General features: G+C 39.2%; 1 protein-coding gene across 2 annotated transcripts in view; it reads left to right on the forward strand.

Annotated features, from left to right (window-relative positions):
- Window positions 1-3,128: 3,128 nt before the first annotated feature.
- Window positions 3,129-20,447, forward strand: part of LOC149064558 (polycystin-2-like) — a 150,370-nt gene continuing 133,051 nt past the window's right edge. For both annotated transcript variants that reach the window (XM_089254701.1, XM_089254702.1), the window contains exon 1: window positions 3,129-3,493. In XM_089254701.1, the coding sequence (XP_089110827.1) occupies window positions 3,265-3,493 (229 nt within the window). In that variant the 5' untranslated portion in view covers window positions 3,129-3,264. The remainder of the gene's footprint in view (window positions 3,494-20,447) is intronic.

Consider the following 20,447-nt stretch of genomic DNA (forward strand, 5'->3'; position numbering starts at 1 on the left):
TTACTTCCATTATTATTATTTGTTTGTGCTGTGCAAAAATAATGTTCATTTTCTTCTACATCCTCCAAATTTCTGTTTATGAAATCGACATTGAATCTTTCAGCCATATCTGAAGCACATTGGAATTCTGGTAATTTGTTGTTTATATTTTTGTTCAAAAGTATATTCAGGTAATATAAGTGTTTAAATAAAATGATACTCAAAGCACTGAAAATGAATAAAGGTTTAGATATTGTGGAGTGTTTTTATATGTACGATACGAATTGTTTTTAAAATTAAAATTATCCTAATAAATGTAGGCTATAATAAGAGGCGGATTTATAGTTTTCCCACCTGTGGGCTATTCAAACCTTGCCTTCCTTCTTCCTCCCTTTCTAATTCATGTTCTTGATCACTAATTACTTAATTTTGGTCACGCCCTTTCACTTGAACTTGTCATCTTGGGATAAAGCCCGCATACCCCCTCCCCACCTAGGAAATATACCTCTGAACATAATCTTACATTGTCTGTTAATGTTAATTCACTTGTATTGTAAGAAGAAATTTTTACTAATCGTTGACTGGAGCCGTATGAGTGTCATGTACATGTAGTTACATACAATGGGCTAATTAAAAGTCTGATTTCATTCTTTTTACTCGAGAGTTGTTACTTTAGAGTTGGAAAAAAAAAAAATCAAAAATCGATTGACATTTGCAGTGGTGTCAGAGACAGACATGCTGTTGGTGCCCAGGGTACTTTATGGAATGGGTATGAGCACCCAGAGAAACGATTCAGAAATCAAAATTTCCTACTTCAAGATCAAGACAAGAACCCACAAGTTCCAAAATTTCCGGCATCCTTGGCCAGTCAAAGGTGTCGACATGAAACATTGAGGAGGTGGGGGAGGGGCTGAAAATCACCATTCATTCCGTTTATAAGGGACTCAAGCCTGTACTCAGGAGGCGAAATGGTGCATTGCATTGTATATTCATGAGTTATTGGAGTTGGGGGGGGGGGGGCTCAAATGGCATCAGCCCCCAGTTTCTGGTGCCTATGGTCGGAGTGTTTTAATATTATTTCGGTGTGATAATATGAAGTGATTTGAAATGTACATTGCATTGTAAAAAAATAATTTGAAAATAATGCTTTTCGCAGCTGTTACGCATAAAACTTAGATACATCGTCATAAAAAATTCCTTAAAGATATATTCTCTGCATGGATACATTTAATAGTGAATTACGGAAATCGTGCTGGGGGGGCCACATTGATCGCAATTTATTATCTAGATGTGCACCCCCAACGCCCCTCGCTGCAAGAAATGGAAATCCCTACAGAAAGCGGGAAGCGCGCCCTATACAATGGAAACTAAATTTTCAAAATTTATTTGATCCCAATTTATTATTTGGGTGAGCTCCCAACGCCCCTCACTGCGAGAAATGGAAATCCCGACAGAAATGCTGCTTATATGGTAAAAATTAAATTTTAAAAATTTATTGGATCCCAATATATTGTCTTGGTGAACGTTCTAATGTTCCTCGATGACTTCAATGAATGCTTTCCTTCATTTGTTAAAAATTAAAACAGAGGGGGAAGGGGGAACATTTCCAATGAATGAGAAAAAAAAAAATTATTTCCATTTTTTACGCCTAAAGCAACTACCCTATTTATAAGATCACAACAAACATATGAATTTTAAAACAATTCAAATTGTCGCGACGAATTGACAATACAGCGACGAAATGAGTCTGCGAAAAATTTGTACCGCGATGAAATGAGCTTGTGACAAATTTGTACCGCGATGAAATGATTAAAATGCCCTCAATAATTAAAGAAATGTACCCTTTATCTCCTGCGTACGCGCTTGAGTTCCATATACAGGACGACCAGCAGCTTTCAGCCACAAATGTTTTCTTCATGTCTGCAATTCTGATATAGATGATATGGGCTCCTCGAGTCTGAGTAAAGTCAAATTATATCGCCTCCCCTCTCTCCGCCTTCTCATACTAGAAGCATGAATACGCAATGTCCTTGGAAACGAAAAAAATGACGTTTGAATATGTACAGTAAACATTCTATGAAAGTTATTTTCCGAAGATCAGATCATGGGCGGAGATAGACGTAAAAGTCTCGGGGTGGGGGGGGGGGGTCACGATGATCATTCCTGGAGGGGGCATGATGATGATGGCAATTTCTATATGCGCATATACATTAGATCAGTAGGCTCCACCTTTGACGCTGGGGTTATGCCTCCCCCCCCCATATCACCGTCCATGCTTAAGATGTTTTATAATACAGTCGAATCCCGTTATAACGAACTCCAAGAGACAGGGGGAATCACTTCGTAATAACGAAATTTCTCTATAAAGATTTTCACATTGTTCCCCCATGTAAACTTACCAGGAGGGTTAGAAAAGTTTTCGTCAAAACGAGACTTTCGCTATAACGGTATTCGTTAAAACGGGAATCGACTGTATGTGTGGCCCCCTGGGTGGCGCATGCGTTAAGACGTTTTGTCTTAAGGCATGTCTTAAGACACTAAAGGGTATCCTTATTGAAACACATACAGACGATTCCCGTTTTAATGGGGTCGATCCCACATCATGGGCCCCCATGACGCTCTTAAAACGGCCCTGGTAAAACTTGGGTATCGAACGGGTAATAAAAAAAAAGTGAAAATTTGCGCATTCATGCGAGAGGGGGGGGGGAAGGGCATGGGCCCCCCATCCTGAAGTAGTATCCCTAGCCTGGGACCCATACCAGACTTTCACTGGCCCCTTTATTATGAATTTATAGCGTAAAAAAGGAAAAAAATGGTGAAAATCGGCTCGGGCCCCCAGCCCACCCCTTGTGGGGACCATGGGGAAGGGGACGAGCTAGGAGGGAATTTTTTGTATGGTAAATTAATTTCCTGTGCGGATGCAGAACGGGGCGGTCTCGAATCCACTTTGACGGGAAGCGAAACAACCAACCATTCAAAAGAGTGTGTGGGAGGGAAAAAATGCGTTCAGTATATCAATATGTTGAAACCATAGAAACATCTTGCGCGTCCCTCCCACCCCACACTTCCTAGAAGAGTTATGGAGTAGCTGGTGCGCTGTCACGTGACCAACGAGGAATGATGGGTAAATGGGATCGAGTGGAAAAATTAACGCCCCAAAACTTCAGTCAGTCGCACACTCAGTTGACTTGCGTCCGGTACAGAGCGTCCTTTTGACGCTAAAAAAACGAAACACGAAAGAGTGTGTATTTCGCGTCGTCTTTTCTTGGAAGCCGTCGTTTTGTAATGAACCCGTCCAGTAATTTGTCCGAGGTCGGACGGCGGCCGTACGCGGGTAGAACGTTCAGTGGCCGCCCTGCTTGGGCAGTGTCCGCCGATGGCTGCAGCGATGGTGGACGAGATGTCGAGGCCGACGACGCCAGCTACGAAAACGACATCATGGAGCATCACGCCGATGTCGTTCCCGAGCTCGAGAGGACTGGTTGCTGGTACAGCTTCGTCCGCATCATACGAGGTAATGCGCGCACTTTCTACTTTATTTTCTGTTACGTTTCCCACGAACGAATATTTATATATTATATAATATATTACTGCGCACTTTAAGACATTTTTATGGTCTTGTGAGTACGGCCGTCTGAAGAAAAGCATCGTGCGGGGGGGGGGGGGAGAGGAGATTCATCATAATTCCCTCCCCGTGTGGACTCATTCGTTAAAAATGGCACAAATATCTTCAATAATTATATAAATTGCTCGCATTTCTGTGCGGGTAGTCGGCCTAAAAAAATCATTTGGTGCGGGAGGGGGCTGGGGATGCTATGATGCTCTCAAGTCAGCCCAGATTATGGGCCTCTTAACTAAGGAGTGTACTGGGGCTCCCAACAAATTTGACACAATTGACGTTGATTGAATGAGATGTGGTTAAACGCTCCCACTCAAGCACTGAGAGCAGTGCCGTCTTAATGCATAGGCACGGCTCGGGAAGGGGGCATCACAAAAATAATATTTGGTTGAAATTTTCTGGAATAAGCAAGCAAATTTGCCAGGTGGGCGCGTCAAAAAAATCACTTGTCCCGGGGACACACGATACTCTTTAAGACGGCCGGCCTTGACTAAGAGTCCTGGAAGAGATACTGCCATCACACAGGCCGAATGCATATGTTGCGATTTTTCTTCGCTCTTACCCATGATTTTTCTTACGCGCTGATAATTTCGTTTAAGGACGCGTATATATTGAACGCCGAAAAAAAGAACGATCTCGAATTGTACTGCTAATACGTACAGGGTTTTTAAGAGGATGTGCAGAGCCTGAAAAAATCGGCTATAAAATACAAATAAATGCAAATACAAGGCCACAACAGGCAAAATGCCCAATTAGATGGATGAGGAAAAACAAATATGGATGTCATATATTTCTAAAATACAGCAACTCCGGATTAAAAATACAATTACAAAAACTAGAAACAATATACGTATACATGATAGAATACTATACAATGCCCATAAACAAGGGCGTAGCGGGGGGGGGGGGGACTTGGGAGTCTGGTCCCTTCCCCCGTAATGTGAGAAAATGACCGAAAAAGAGAAAAAGATGACCAAATCTAATGTTGTCACTTTGGTGCCCCCCTAACGAAATTTCTAGCTACGCCACTGCCCATAAAGAATATCTATGATTGTCTTATTCTAAGTATGGATAGCTTCTCGATTTACCCCAATATGCATAAAATGTGTTAAAATAAATGTATCGGAGCAGTATTAACATTCGAAATACATAACTACCTTCTTTGTGATTCGAACCAGAATAAGAAAAATATTCGGAATTGCAAACTTATCTTCAAACGGGCTGCAGTAATGAACGTTTAGGGGGGGAGGACCCTTTACAAAGCTATGCATTTAAGGGTTGACGACCCTGATCATGGGCCCCTGAACCCTTTCTTATCTGAGCATTCATTTTTTGGAATTTTTAAATGTTTTTTGTTTTTGATACTCAAAATATCCATTAAAACCATAAATGTCATCAAATCTTTATTTTATGTTATTATTGTTTTTGGGAAGAAATAATTCATTTCATTCGAATTCTTGTCAGCCGAGATGACGCTGGCTATATATTCTTCTTCACATACAATTTTTTCCGAAATTGTATCACTAGATTTTATGTAAAAATTTTTAAACACTTCTCCCGGAGGCAATTTTTTCTTCTGGAAGCCATGTTTTTAAAAAACCCTGAAACCTGAGTCCAACTTTAAGTGCTGCCCTCTGATGGAAGCCCCCTAAGTTCGTATTCACCATATTCTAACTCAGTGATTCCCAACGTGGGCGTTAACGCCCCCTGGGGGCGATGGAATGTTCCAGGGGGGGGGCGGTATAGCATAGGATTCTATGGGTTAGATTGCGTTGGGGGGCGCTGAGAGAAAAAATTTCTGAAGAAAGGGGCGATGGGACGAAAAAGGTTGGGAAATTTCTAACTCAAAACTTATATATATTATGTTATAGTATCCTATGAGTGCCGGGGTCCGTTACTTCAGAGAAAAAAAATTCTATCGTGGGAAAAACAACCCACGCGCACACATTTGTGGCATCAAGGTCTGGAAGAGTCAACAAATGAGACACAACTAACGCTAATTGCAGTGAAATGTGATAAAGCAGTCATCGCTCTCTTGTCTACGCCGAAATAGTGCTACATTGCCGATTCTCGGCATAACTTAGGAAACTAATTATTAATTATTTCAATCATGAAATTTATTTTCGTTGATGATTTTGGGAAAACAGCGAAGAACATGATGAACTGTTTCAATGTACTCGTGAAAGAAAAATTAATCACAAAAGTGTTTCTATTAGCTTCTCCCTATGGCGCCATTCAAGTATTACGTCAGCATCGATGGGTGGAGGGGGGGGGGGTTTGGATGATGCTACGTCATCAACCACCCTTTATGAAAATATGAAATATTCTGAATGGCATTTTACTCGGTGTGCCAAAAACGAGAAAAATCTTTCGCTAGTTTGTGGGCACCTGAACGAACATTCTCCCTAATGATAAATTCCCTACAGTACGGCTGAAGTTGGTTTTCTGTGGTTCCCAACTTCAAGGCGCATATGCGAGCCGATCTCCCCGTTAAAAAGTCTCGCCACAGGGAGCAACAGTCCTACAAACAGTACAAATATTCAGTCATTACACTTCACTCAATGCACTTCTGAGATATAGATGGGAGCACTAAAAAAAATCATACACAACACTAGATACGCACTCAGACTGCTAGGTACACATACTTACACTTCCGGCACAACTCACTAGGTAGTAAATTGCCCATGGCGATAGACCTGAGTTGTGCTTGGCTTGAAAAAAAAAAAAATTCCTTACAGAGCCACTTCAGCGATCTCTTCAAAAATGGATAAAAATTTGCTTACGTAATACTTGAACGGCCTAATTTCTTCTTTTTCCCTTTCAAAAAGGGAAAAAGAAGAAATTAGTAATTGGTCAGATGACTCGGGCCATTTTATAAGAAATTTAAACTGGTGGGGCACTCGAAGCGGAGTAAGCTCCCGTGTGTTCGTACAAATGACATAGCTGGCGAAAATGTATAATTTTAATAAAATTATTAATCAATAAAAATATTAATAAATTATTAATTAATAAAAGTATTAATTAATTATTATAACTTTCTGCAAAACAGGGAGGGCGGTGATGTACAAACTTAAAAAAAAACAGCAAGAAATCTATCAAGTTTACAGAGCCTGCTGTAATCAAAAATTATGCACAATGGGGTTAATGACACATTGTGTTGGAATTGATTCAAAACAGTGTAAAAAACATGCGAGGCAGTGCGTCTTGACGCATGGGGGGCCCCGGGGGCCTCAAGAGAAGAGGGGGGGGGCCTCACAAAATGAGATTTGGTTGAAATTTTCTAGAATTTACCCGGTAGGGCCTAAAAAACTACTTGGCCTGGGGACCCATGATACTTTTAAGACGGCCCTGATGCGAGGTAGAAAATTATTGCATGCACAAAATGAAGCAAGGTGAAAATTGTATAGCAATGCAGAACAGTAGTATATAACATTTGCAAAAATAGATACAAGGTACGCAAAAAAATTCACTAAATAGGCAAAAACAAGAGTGTGCGCGGCATGATCGGAAAGAGTTGCGTGGTGCTGGCATTGATTCAAAGCAATATAGAAAACATATGCGAGGTAGAAAATTATTGCATGTACAAAAGGATGCAAGGTGAAATTGTACAGAAAAATTGTAATGTTTTTCAAAAAATAGATTCATCTCTTTATCGAAAACAACTAGAAACCGGACTTAAAACGACCAGAATTAACTTTAATCATTATTTGGATGACCATACGTCTCGTATTTCCCGGAATATTCCCGTATTTTCACGTGATTTAATAATAGACTACTAGTATATACAGGACATTTTTTTGGAAAGGACAAACAACTAAATGGGCATTTTTTCCATCCAATGGCCAAGAAAAAGGCCTGATCTAGTTGGAAAATAACTAAGTTGTCAACATTGTTCTTGCTTGAGCAGGCACTAAAGAAACACATGCAAACACTGAAATTTTAGAATGGAAAATAAAAACAAGAAAAAATTCTACCTTTTTTCCCATGTTAAAATGTAGATGTTGATTTCTATCCTATTTCAACGATAACAAGAAAACAATCCGAAAAAGAACACAACAAGAGATGAAAAACAAATATTCAATTTAAAAAAATCTGAACAAAAAGTAGTTTTACACAAAAAAGTCCACATTTGCGAATAATAAATTCTCAACATGAAATTCCCGGTTATAATCATCTAAAATTTCATCTTACGTAACACAGCTTCGCCTAGAAAGGCGTTGACATACAATCGAATCCCGTTTTAACGAATACCGTTGTAGCGAAAATCTCGTTTTCACGAACACTTTTCTAATCCTCCAAATAAGTTTACATAGGAACAATGCTAGGTAACCTGGAATTCCTTTATAACGAAAATTCGTTTTAACGAAGTGATTCCTCCGGTCTCTTGGCGTTCGTTATAATGGGATTCGACTGTATTATACAGGTCTTGATTGATATTATTTTATGGTTTGTTATTGCTGTATGGCCCCGCTTGAGAGTGACCATTGGCTGGCTTACAGACAAAATGCCATTCTCCCCTTCCCCCGACCCTCTATTTTCACAAACATTTGAGATTCAATAGTGACGGAATCACTCTTCAAGTATTGTATACTCACATAGTGGGGTTCAGTATACACAGAAACACTCATAAAACCACAATACAGTGGAACACTCGTTAATACGACTCTTATTTATTTACGTATTCATTATTTTAGGGCTCGGATTTTTATGCCCCTATAGATAAAATGTCGTTGCTGATTGGTGAATTCAGCTTTTTTAACCTATCAGCAACGTCGTTGCATCTTTCGGTCATCAAAAATCCTTAGGTCTCAAATCCGAGCCCTATTAATTATACACGTTTGGTTTCGGTCGCAGTAACGTCAGTCACTCACTCGTCTGTCGGTGAAAATCGCAAAAATACTTATGAAGGGTGTGACGTCGAGTAGGACAAAAAGGCCAATAATAAGTACAAAAACCATTTACTTGACAGCATGACTACAATACAGCATATGCAGCACAGTTCAGTGTCGGAAAGTAGATGAAGATAAACGATTACGTGAGTGGTTCGAAGTTGTACACCACAGGGTGTTTCGTAATCATGTTCCCTGTCAAATAAATGTTTTTTCTACTTATTATTGGCCTTTTTGCCGCACACGACGTCACACCCTTCATAAGTATTTTTGCAATTTTCACGACTAAGCGTGGTTTGCGATACCATGTTATATGGCAATATTTATTCCTCTCGATGCCTAATATCACCCCCCTCTGATTTTGTCGCCACTTCAAGGCAACACCCTGGATATATGAGAAATTCTTCTCTAGATTTCCGACAATACTGAAAGAAGTAGAAAGATAGCAGCACAGACAGTCAAAAGCACAAATCGGGTTTTTTTCGTGTGCAAGATACTCCACAATTTTAGACAGCAGGACAAGACTTAATTGTTTCACGCCTTCGACTTCCACCAAAAGGAAGCATATGATTAGGGATACGTAAATTTCTTATTTACGAAATAACCGCTATAAATGCGAAATTCACGAAATAAATGCAAAATTTGCCAATTTTGACGAATAAATGCAAAAATTTTAATTTTTACTACTTTTCTGCGAAATCTCCATAATTTAAATTTTATCGTTTATTCTTCCGTGTGTTTCCAAGCTATAATTGACACCTTAAAAAAATACGAAACTAAATACGAAAATAAAGGATCTAGTATCAGACTCCGTGCGTTACATGACTGCGTGCTTCAAATTATTAAAAACACTTCTTGGTGACAACATTTTGCACTACCAATGCTGGGCGCATAAAGTGAACCTTGTGGGTGACGCATTCATTAAAGAATTCAAAGAATTTAATTCTGTTGTGGCCTAGACGAAGATAACGTATTTTGCACTCCAGAAAAATGATTAGTGCGTATTTAAGTTACCAAAAAGAAAGTACAGTAGAACATCGATTATCCGAACAACTTGGTCAACTTAACGCCTTTTCAACCTAACTCATTTTCAGTTTTCTATAGTCAACGATGCTGAACACGGTATTCTCTTGGAACTTGAATCTCTCTCCCAACTCAATAGCCTCATTCTATTGTACAATAATCCACTTCTAAACAATTGTACGTACCATACCTCTGTGAGCTATAGATGTAAACAATGGCGGACCTGTGTACAGTGTATGCAGTTGCAAACAATTGACAAGCAAACAAACGCGTGAATAGGAGCAGATTTAGCTGTCATCTTTTTTTCCATCTACGAATTCGTCTTAATACTCTGGGTGTGCCTTAATGAAAGGGAGGCGAGGGTCTTCTTGACAACAAAACAGTTCTTATCACGGTTTTGTCGGGGGTGGGGGGGGGGGTATCTTTCCTAGCTTGCTTTGAAAAAACAAGCTGCTTTTGCTGCTGAAAAAACAGGTATTTTTCAATCTTTCTATAGCTTTAACAGTGTCAACACTTTTCGTCTCTCAAGTGCAGAATGACGACAAAACGAAAACGTGTTTTAAACATGGAAAAAAAAAGTGGAAATAGTGAAAAGATTGAAAGCGGGTGATGGTGGAAATTTGCAGCTGAATACGGACTAGGTGTGACAACCCTCAGTGATTGATTTAAAAAAAAATTGCGATAAAATAGAAAATTTTGCAACCAGTTTGAAAACAGCAGATGGACTAAAGTCTCGCAAAGGTTTAGAGAATTATACCCGTATTTTCATGGTTTTAACGTAACCACGAAGACTGAAGACGATCGGAATCTTCCAGATTCGAAAAAATGCTTAGATATGCTTCAGGAACTCCCTGTATTCCAGTCGTGTTATGAAAGAATGAGTCGCGGTGGTTGAAAATTGATAGTGACAATCCAGGATAACATTTTTTTGGATTATTTGGAAGGTCGGATGAACGAGACTCTACTGTATGTTGGAATTGATGAACGAGACTCTACTGTATGTTGGAATTGATGAACGAGACTCTAATGTATGTTGGAATTGATGAACGGCATTGTATTCTGCTGAAGACACAGCAGCCGGAAAGAGTTGAAATAAATAGACTTTACACATGGCGAGACCAACCAGTGTCGTCTTAATGCATGGATCCGACCGAACACGGCCCAGAAACCTCAGGTGCAGAGGAGATGCACACCTCAAGTGCATGAAAATGAGATCTGATTCAAATTATCGAGAATAAGCATTTCTAGCAAGGTAGGAGGCCTCAGAAAAATCATTTTAGCCGAGGGCCTATGATATATGCTATTTTTTTAAATTTTTATTTTTTGTGAAAAAATGTGAAATTTCTGACCTGAATTTTTTTTTTTGCGAATGAATGCGAAATTTATGATTTAAAATTTTTTTTTTTTTTTGCTAAATTTACGTATCCCTACAGATGATCCTTGACATAATTTAATCTTGGTGAGTGATATTTTGTTGGGGGTTTATTTTATTTTTTTTATTTCGGGGGCATTTCTAGCGTGACGTTGGCATCCGAAAACTATTTTAAGAAAAAAAATCAAATATCAGAGCTAACGCAAGAGGCACGCGGATGATAAAATAACAATAAATATTGATTGTTAAAATATTGATCTCTCTCTCATAATATTGTATTTAAATAAAATCTGTTACATTTTATAATTAAAATAACAATTTTTCATTATTTATATTTGCAATAATTGCTATGTCACGTAAATTCATCCAATTATTAAATATTAACCCTCCACATGGGATACTATGCATAATTTATATTTTTTACTGCTTCTTTTTTGCTTCCCGCTTCTTTGTTAAAAAAACTGAATCCTATAATTGGATCGTCTTGATTCCCGTTATCCAGGACAGAGGGAAAACCCGGTAAATATTAATCACTACCACCGCTGCAGCTCCGTTTAGTATTTTACGTCTAATACAAATGCAAACACCAAGGCCACAACAGGAAAAATGCCCAACGAGCTGGCTATGCCCCTAAAAATATAAATGTAAGAATATGCATTTATCGTACAGTCATCGAAGTCTCATAGTATATCAAACAGTTTCGTTTCTGTGCTGAATCGGTTCGATTTTGTGTGTGTGTATTATATTAATTTTATTTTCAATTGATGTTTTCCGTAAAAAATAAATGGCTTTTATTTATTAATAATAATGGTCAACGATAAAAAACCATCTGGAGCATTTCATCGGAAAATAAAGCTGCAACTGTCAAGAGGCAAACTGATTCTGGCCAAACTTAAGGCCAGAAAAGTCTCTTTATAACATGAATGTTGGAGTGACCACAGAAACAAGTGATTTCGACTTATGTTTCAGTTTTAATTGTCAAAGTAAAAGTAAAATTTTTGATATACCTTACTTATTTGATGTACATTCACCTTATAAATTTCCATTAAATTCAGCGGATGATAGGAGACCTTCCTTGTCAGTGGTGTGTATTTAATAAAAATTGCTCACATAACTATTAAATTAGAACTTTGGTCCATATTCATCAATAGTTATAGTTTTGCCATTGTTCGTTAATATTCTTGGGGAACCTATAAAAGATATTGAAGGAAATTATAATATCGTTATGATTCTTTGCAGAATAATTTGTCCATTAACAATTTCCTACACTTTTATTATAATTGAGGGGGGGGGGGGTGTGTCAAAATATTATTCGCTTACACTTGAAAAATGTCTAGATCCGGCCCTGCTTTAGCGCCAGCCTAAGCTTTCGTTTAGAAACAAAATTTAAAAAAAATTTTAGAATAACACAGGCACACAACACCATCTATCACTCTCTTTTCAGCCATACCTTGACAACGAAAATTTTGAAAAAACTTGTGGAAACAGGCATGGCCTGGCAGTGCCGTCTGAAAGCATGGACCCACCCGGGCACGCTGTGGGGGCCTTAAGGGCAGGAGTTGCCTCATAATAATAAGATTTGGTTGCAATTATCGAGCGTAACTATGTAAATATCTAGTAGGTAGGTATTTTTAACAGGTAAGGGAGGGGGGGGGGCAGAAAAATTGCTTTGCCCATGATGGGCCAATGCCATAAGGCACTGGAGCTGCAACAAGAATGTATTCCATCAAACGGGGTGGTTCACGGAATCTTTGACCCCGATATTTCGTCCCCGGTACATTTAGCCCCGAATATTTCGCCTTACTGACCATATTAACGATCAAGTGAGTTGGACATTTACACCCTGACCGTATGGGTGAACATATGAATGATGCATATAGAAACGTCCTCTCCACTTGTCAATACAAGATTCATCGAAAGACTGGTTATTTGTGGAGATGAAGATTACAAGGAAGAAAATTCATCACTGCCCCCCACACGGACTCCGGTCTCTCGCTTGCCGGACGAGTGCTCTACCAACTAAGCTATGGAAGCAGATAGAATATTTCAACCTTGGAGATGGTTGGCCTTTGTCATTCACGAGCTATTAGTTGATTGTTGACGCCGTCAATGTACGGTGCCTTTCAACATATATATACGCTCTAAGGTTGAAATATTCTATCTGCTTTCATAGCTTAGATGGTAGAGCACTTGTCCGGCAAGCGAGAGACCGGGGTTCGAGTCCCCGTATGGGTAGTGATGAATTTTCTTCCTTGTAATCTTCATCTCCACAAATAACCAGTCTTTCGATGAATCTTGTATATGAATGATGGTGTGAGTGACCATATAAGTGATCAAGTGAGTTGGACATTTACTCCCTGACCGTATAGGGAACCTATGAATGATTGTATGAGTGACCGCATGAATGATCAAGTTGGACATTTACCCACTGGCATTTCAAATGCCCTGACCGTACGAGTGACCGTAGAAATGACTGCAGGAGTACAACGTGTGACCAAGTAAGCGATCGTATGAATCATCAACTGAGTGACCGTATGAGTGACCAAGTGAGCGACTACGTACGTTGGACTGGATATCTCATTTCACACCCGACATTTTGCCGCTTGTGTAAATGTTAGGTGAGTATGCGGCAAAAATGTGCACAAAGCATATAATGTCTATTGCTGTCACAAATGCATTGGCGTACGTAGGAAGTGTTGGGGGAGGAGGTGTTTGGGAATTTTAATGCTTTTTTCTTCAGGACTGTTACATTTAAGCTTATGTTGAAAAATTTCGCTGGAACATAAATTTGGAAAAAAATTATTTTATGCTTCACAGAGCAAATTCCAAATTCTTAGATACATAACCACCTATAAGAGGGGGGAGGATGAAGAGGGGCAATCATCTTTGCTGACAATCACCCACTCACTTGGTCAATTATTCGGTCACTCACGTGGTCACTTATATGGTCACTCGCATGGTCACTTATATGGTCACTCGCATGGTCACTTATACATCCACCCACTATGTCATTATTACGGTCACTCGCTTGGTCCCTCATGCGATCATTCTCTTGGTCACTCACTTTGTCATTATTATGGTCATTCATATGGTTACTCACATGGTCATTATTACGGTCACTCACTTGATCACTCATACAGTGAATCACTCAATCACTCATACAGTGAATCACTCAATCACTCATACAGTGAATCACTCAATCACTCACTTGGAAACTCAAATAACTACTCATTCGGTCACTCACTCATATGGTCAATCACTTGGTAACTCCCTTGGACACCCATACGGACAGTCACTCACTTGGACACCCATATGGACAATCACTCACTTGGACACTTATACAAGCATTCAGTCGGTCATTCACTTGGCCACTCATACGGTTAATCACTCTGTAACTTACTTGAATACTTATACCGCCATTCACCTGGTCACTCATACAATCATTGATATGGTCAATCACTAGGTCACTCATACAATCATTGATATGGTCAATCACTAGGTCACTCATACAATCATTCATATGGTCAATCACTCTGTCACTCATACAATCATTCATATGGTCAATCACTCGGTCACTCATGTGGTCAATTACTCAGTTACTCATATGGTCAATTACTCAGTTACTTATATGGTCAATCATTCCATCACTCATTTAGACACTCACTCATACAGTTAATTGCACACTCACAGAGATACGGTCACTAACTCACTCCTAAAGTCAATTTCACACTCACTTGGTCACTCATCCACTTAATAGTCAATCACATGGTCACTCATTCACTTATATAGTCAATCACATGGTCACTCATCCACTTATATGGTCATTCACACAGTCAGTTACTCATACGGTCACTCATGCGTTCAGGGCAGGTGAAATGTCACGTGCAAAATTTTCGGGGGCGAAACGTACCAAGGGTGAAATGTGACGGGGACAAAATGTCGGAGGCGAAATTTCCGGATTCCAAACGGGGCAAGTGTGTGTTTTGGTTCCCATATCCAGAGGCGGATTTACGATTTTGCCGCCCGTCTAGTCTAATAATAATAATACTTCTAGTCTGATTTTCCTGCCCACTCATTCCTTCAATTCGCCGCCCTGTGCTAAAACCCGATTCCCCACCCACCCCTCTGTAAATACGCCTGTGTCTCTTCTGGTTACTCGCATGTTTGCGTACTGTTTTGGTCACTCCTATGCTCTCAGACGCACTCTATACGTCACTTTTATTATCCGAGGTTTCGGTTATTATTACGCTGCAGAGCAACTCGAACTCACCAACTTTAAAGCTTCAAATGCTTGGTTGGAGAATTTTCGTGTGCGTAACGAAATTGTGAGATGAATCTGCTGATGTCAGTGATGAAGTGTGTGAAAAATGGAGTAAAAAAAAATTGCCAAAAATTTATTATTGCCACGCGCCAATGTTTGAGGAGTTTGAATACTCGGCAAAACCCACTAAACATCGTTTGATCAGTTTTTCGAAAAGATGTAAATTTATATATGAGGTTTGTACAATATTTTTTTTACAAATTTTCATTACGTATCTGTGCAATAGTTATGTACTTTTATGACTTTAAACGCATCTTATATTGTCAGAATTTCGTTCATTTGCAAACAAAGAACCATTTCAGTTATTGTTAGTGCTGTATTTTACAGTTTCAACGGGAGAAACCCCTCTTTTACGGACAAATTTTTTTGTCTCGTGGGTGTCCGCACAATGAAGGTTTTACTGTATAAGATATTATTATCCAAATGTGTAAGAGATCAGGAGATAAAATCCAAAATCAGTCAAACTTCCGAATATCTATATCACCTGAAAAGATAATTGTTTCGAACTGAAACGATCTACGTCGATCGAATCGGCCGATAAAAACAAACTGAATTGAAATTTGCCCTATGGGTAGGTGCCCCGACGCCGAGGGTATTTATTATATTTTTCTGTGGTTCCCAACATCAAGGCGCAATGCGGGCCGATCTCCCCGTTTGAAAGTCTCGCCACAGAGAGCAACAGGCCTACAACGGTAAAAAAAAGTTACTGAATCATCACACTTCATTCATAGTTGGAAAAACTGATGGCAGCGCTACACATAACAAGTATTGCACTTGTACAAGTATTGCACACAGAAACAAACTTCACTTCAGGTTCATTACACGCACATTCTAACATGTATCAATTCGTTAGAAATTCCGAAGAGGAATATGAACGAGGTGAATGTATGGTTTAGTGGTATTCATTATACGTATAAGGGGTCATTCAAGTATTACGTCAGCATAGGGGGGGGTTTCGGATTTGCTGACTTTTGATGACGGGGGGGGGGGGTTTGAATGTTTCTTACGTCATCAACCACCCCTTTTTGAAGATATGAAATATTCTAAGCTGCTGACGAAACTTTGCTGACAGGGGGGAGGGAGGTCAGTGTTTTGCTGACAAAGGGGGGAGGGGGTCAAAATGGCTGAAAATCTGCTTACGTAATACTTGAATGGCCCCTAAGGTGTAATCGGACGATATTGTCGGGGACACTGAGTCCTAGGGATGGGACTAGTGATTTGGCTGAATATTGGCAGCCGAATATCAGATTTCTTAAAATTCCATAAAATTGTCGTTTTTAATTGAAATTGAAATGAATGGTAATTGATATCGAATTTTTATTATGCAATTCATTATTTAAATAAGTATTAACAAGCTGGTAATCACGTTCATTAGACGAAAGTGATTTTCCATATGGAAAATCGTTTGATTCGTTACAGGTTCTGCCAAAATTGAAAGATAAGTTTTTCAAAACACCAAGGAAGGCTAGGCCTTTCTCTACAAGAAAAATGTTAATCCATGAAGTTAATTCAGGCTCAACGATCTTTCACGCTACATGAACAGAGATTTTTGGTGTTCACATCTGTAGAATCCTACGCCGCCGTAGAAGGCGCCAACTGAATGGGGCTGGTTTTTAGGGTGCCAACTGAAGGGGAAGGGTGATTTTTTATCACCAAAATGTTATTCGCTTAAACTTGAAAAATGTCCAGAACCGGCCCTGTAGATAGTGTACCTTTATGGCAAGGTCGCAAATAGATGCTTGGTCAGCCGGGGGCAAGCACGCATTTATACGCCCTCCCCCTATTATGTTGAAGGAGAAGTTAAAGGGTGGAATTTGCACCTCTTCTGGACCGGCGCCCGGGCTACCAGATCCTCCTCCTCCAGTTGGGGCCCTACTTTTTGGTATCATCACCACAAAAAAATTTGGTGTTCGCCTTAACAAATCTTTTATCACAAAGGGGATAGACACTACATTTACATTTGATGTATTTCTGGTACGAACTCGAATAGATCTTGAAATAACCATAGAATATCTACGGTGGGGTAAATTTAGTTGGATGAAACGATTGACATTTAAGAAGGACTGATGAAAAAAATCGACGAAGCGTAGTCTTTCCACCATTAACAGGATTGACTACTGCAATTTTTATGTGATTCGTGGTTTTACGCTGGGTTATAATGAATTGCTTTTTTGTTCGTCCGTCTCGGTTCTCTTCCCACGCAATTTGTGATTCGACCTTACCTATAGGTCAAAACACATCATTTCATTATCTCCTCCGATGTAATTGCCTTGTTTGAGATGTGCTGCTGGGATTGCTTGGATACCGAACTCAAAACACGTAATTTTCGAACAGCGTGTCATGTTTTATGGATACTCACGTGTGATGCATCGATGAATGATGAAATTTTCGTTCCGTGTAACGAAATCGCATCAGCAACCAAAGAAGGGAAAACAATGGATTCATTACGCAAAAAATATGAAACCAATATAACTATAACGTAAATATTAAGTATTGTATGCTTATGCTACGTTGCGTTATTCGATTACAACAATTGCTTTGCCAAAACTGCCACCAATTATGACTAAAGGCGGAAACACACTACACTGAGGTGACGTGGTACCATACATTAATGCTTGTGATATAAAATTCCTTCAATGTAGGTACGTTTTGTAGGTATGTTCACACTGTGCTGACGGGACGTGGTAAAGTCTGTGATGTAATCTGACGTAACAGGCAACACTACTTTGACGTGACGTGGGACCACGTAGAAATGCGTGCGATATAAATTCAACCTATGAGTCTTCTATAGCAGGGACGTAGCCAGAAATTTTGTTCGGGGGGGGGGGAGACCAATGTGATAGAACAATAGATTTGGCCATCTTTTTCCCTTTTTTCGGTCGTTTTCTCACATTTCGGGGGGGGGGGAGACTTGGGGGTCTGGTCCCCCCCCCATTGCCACGCCCTTGTTCTGTAGGTACGTTCACACTGTGCTGACGTGACGTGAGAATGTGTCGGATTATGGAATCTGACGTAACACACCTTATTACGTGTCAAAAACAAATCGAACCTTTCATATTTTCGGCAATGGCATGTGAAGACGCCAGGGTTGGTAAAAAAACCGGGTTTTTTGGTTTTAATAGCATTTACATTAAAAAAAAATGAAATTTCTGAAAAATAATCCAAACTTCTAATAATTAATAAAGATAAAATGAGAACACAATGCTCATATTAATTAATCTATGAATATTTCTTACATTTTAATAAAAACCAACTTTTGCAATTTAGTTATTTTATAGCTTAACTCAAGGAAATATTTTGTGTTTGAGAATTCTCAATGTGTTAGTACTAACCCTAAAATAAAAAGGTGTTTTCTCCAGTTACTTTCAATACGCTTAATTAGGATGCTGTTCTGCAAAAACTATGATAAAAACTAGGCAAATACAATGTGTTTAATGAAGCATAATTAATGCAGATTAATTAGCTATGATTTACGATATACAGGGTGATTATAACAAGTTCTGATTTCAAAACACCGTAAAATAAAAACCATTGGTCAGAATGACTTGAGAATTTGCAGGAATGTTCATGAAGCAAGGGCGTAGCGAGGGAGGACTTGGGGGTCTGGTCCCCCCCGAAATGTGAGAAAATGACCGAAAAAGGGAAAAAGATGGCCAAATCTATTGTTCTATCACTTTGATCCCCCCCGAACGAAATTTCTGGCTACGCCCCTGTCATGAGGCAATGAAATTTTGTATGGCGAAGGGGAATAAATACTAAAAAATGTAAAACAGATGACGCTGCACTCATCCAGCACATTTGAAATTTGCTCGCAGAATGGATATGATAGCCAGTCAAGGCAAATGATAATGCAATTAGCATGGCATGATTTCATAATTCATGGAAAATTGGAAACATCACAAAAATGAAGTCATTTAAACAATTTTAGCAGTGATGCATATAAAATTTTTGGTGCCAAAACGATTTTTTTAGTCACTCTGGCATCTGGGATTTGTTCAGACCTGGCATTCACACACTGATGCTGTTGAAGCGCCAAAAGGATATGGTTGCGCAAATAGATTATACCACTGGCCAAGTACAGCATTATGTACTTGTACATTCTTTCGCAAAAGAAAATTCCATTGCTTCATGCAATGTTAAATATGTTGTTCACCGTAATCTGGCTGTGAGGTGGAAACGCAAAAATGCTGGTTCAACTACGGATCAGAGTATGTTATGGTAATGATGTGTGGATGTGCTTCCAATTCACCAAAGTTTGCAATCTGACCACTGCATATGACATTCTGGAGGTATTCCCAAAGCCAAAAGTTGCAGGAGATAGTAGCGTATTCACATTGTATTCAGGTGAACAGGGTGACCAGGTGTCGTATCATGTTGTTATTGTCAAAATTGTTCTTCAGCAGCTGCTTCACTGGTGTTGCAATGTGCATCTTGATAAAAGTTGTGCTGTCCACCACAAATCGAAAAAAAATCTAGGCGCCAGCCAAATTCGTATTTCGTAAAGAGCAAAGTATGTTTTTTCCCAAGAAAACAATCCGGAGTAATGTGTTTTGTTTTCTTACCTGGGACTTGATGACCGATTCCCATGTTAAAAGAGACAAATTATTTCGAAATAAAAAAAAAATTGTTTCTTCATTTTAGCAATGATGCATATAAAATTTTAGGTGCCAAAACCGATTTTTTTAGTCACTCTGGCATCTGGGATTTGTCCAGACATGGTATTCACACACTGATGCTGTTGAAGCGTCAAAATGATATGGTTGCGCAAATAGATTATACCACTGGCCAAGTACAGCATTATGTACTTGTACATTTTAAAGTATTTTTTTCTTTCGCAAAGGAAAATTCCATTCTTCGCTAGAGGATCTATTTCTCTCATTTTCCACACCAATCTCTTATAACTATCATCTTTCTTAATTTTGTTATGGTAATCTTTAGTTTTCACCTGCCACAAGCATTTCTTATTCCTATACATTTCAATGAATTCTTCCAAACATTCGCGCTGCCCGTTTAGAAGATCACTCGTCATTATAAACCTCAAGTCGTGAAAACTAAACTGAACTCTGAACTAAGCTCTGGTGGAGTGTTGAAATTGGTGTTTCCCAAAGTAGGACTATTCAGGCTATGAATGGACACAAGGGAGTGATGGGGGGACGAGAGGAAAACATCAGTTTTCGAAAACTCAGACCATTTTACCAAGGAAGCCTTTGTAAATATATACCTCTCATAATGACCGATTTTCAT

This window comes from Pholcus phalangioides, unplaced genomic scaffold (assembly GCF_987345545.1).
Source record: "Pholcus phalangioides strain wild (caught in Gottingen) unplaced genomic scaffold, Ppha-v1.0 ptg000042l_1, whole genome shotgun sequence".
NCBI classification, from domain to species: domain Eukaryota; kingdom Metazoa; phylum Arthropoda; class Arachnida; order Araneae; family Pholcidae; genus Pholcus; species Pholcus phalangioides.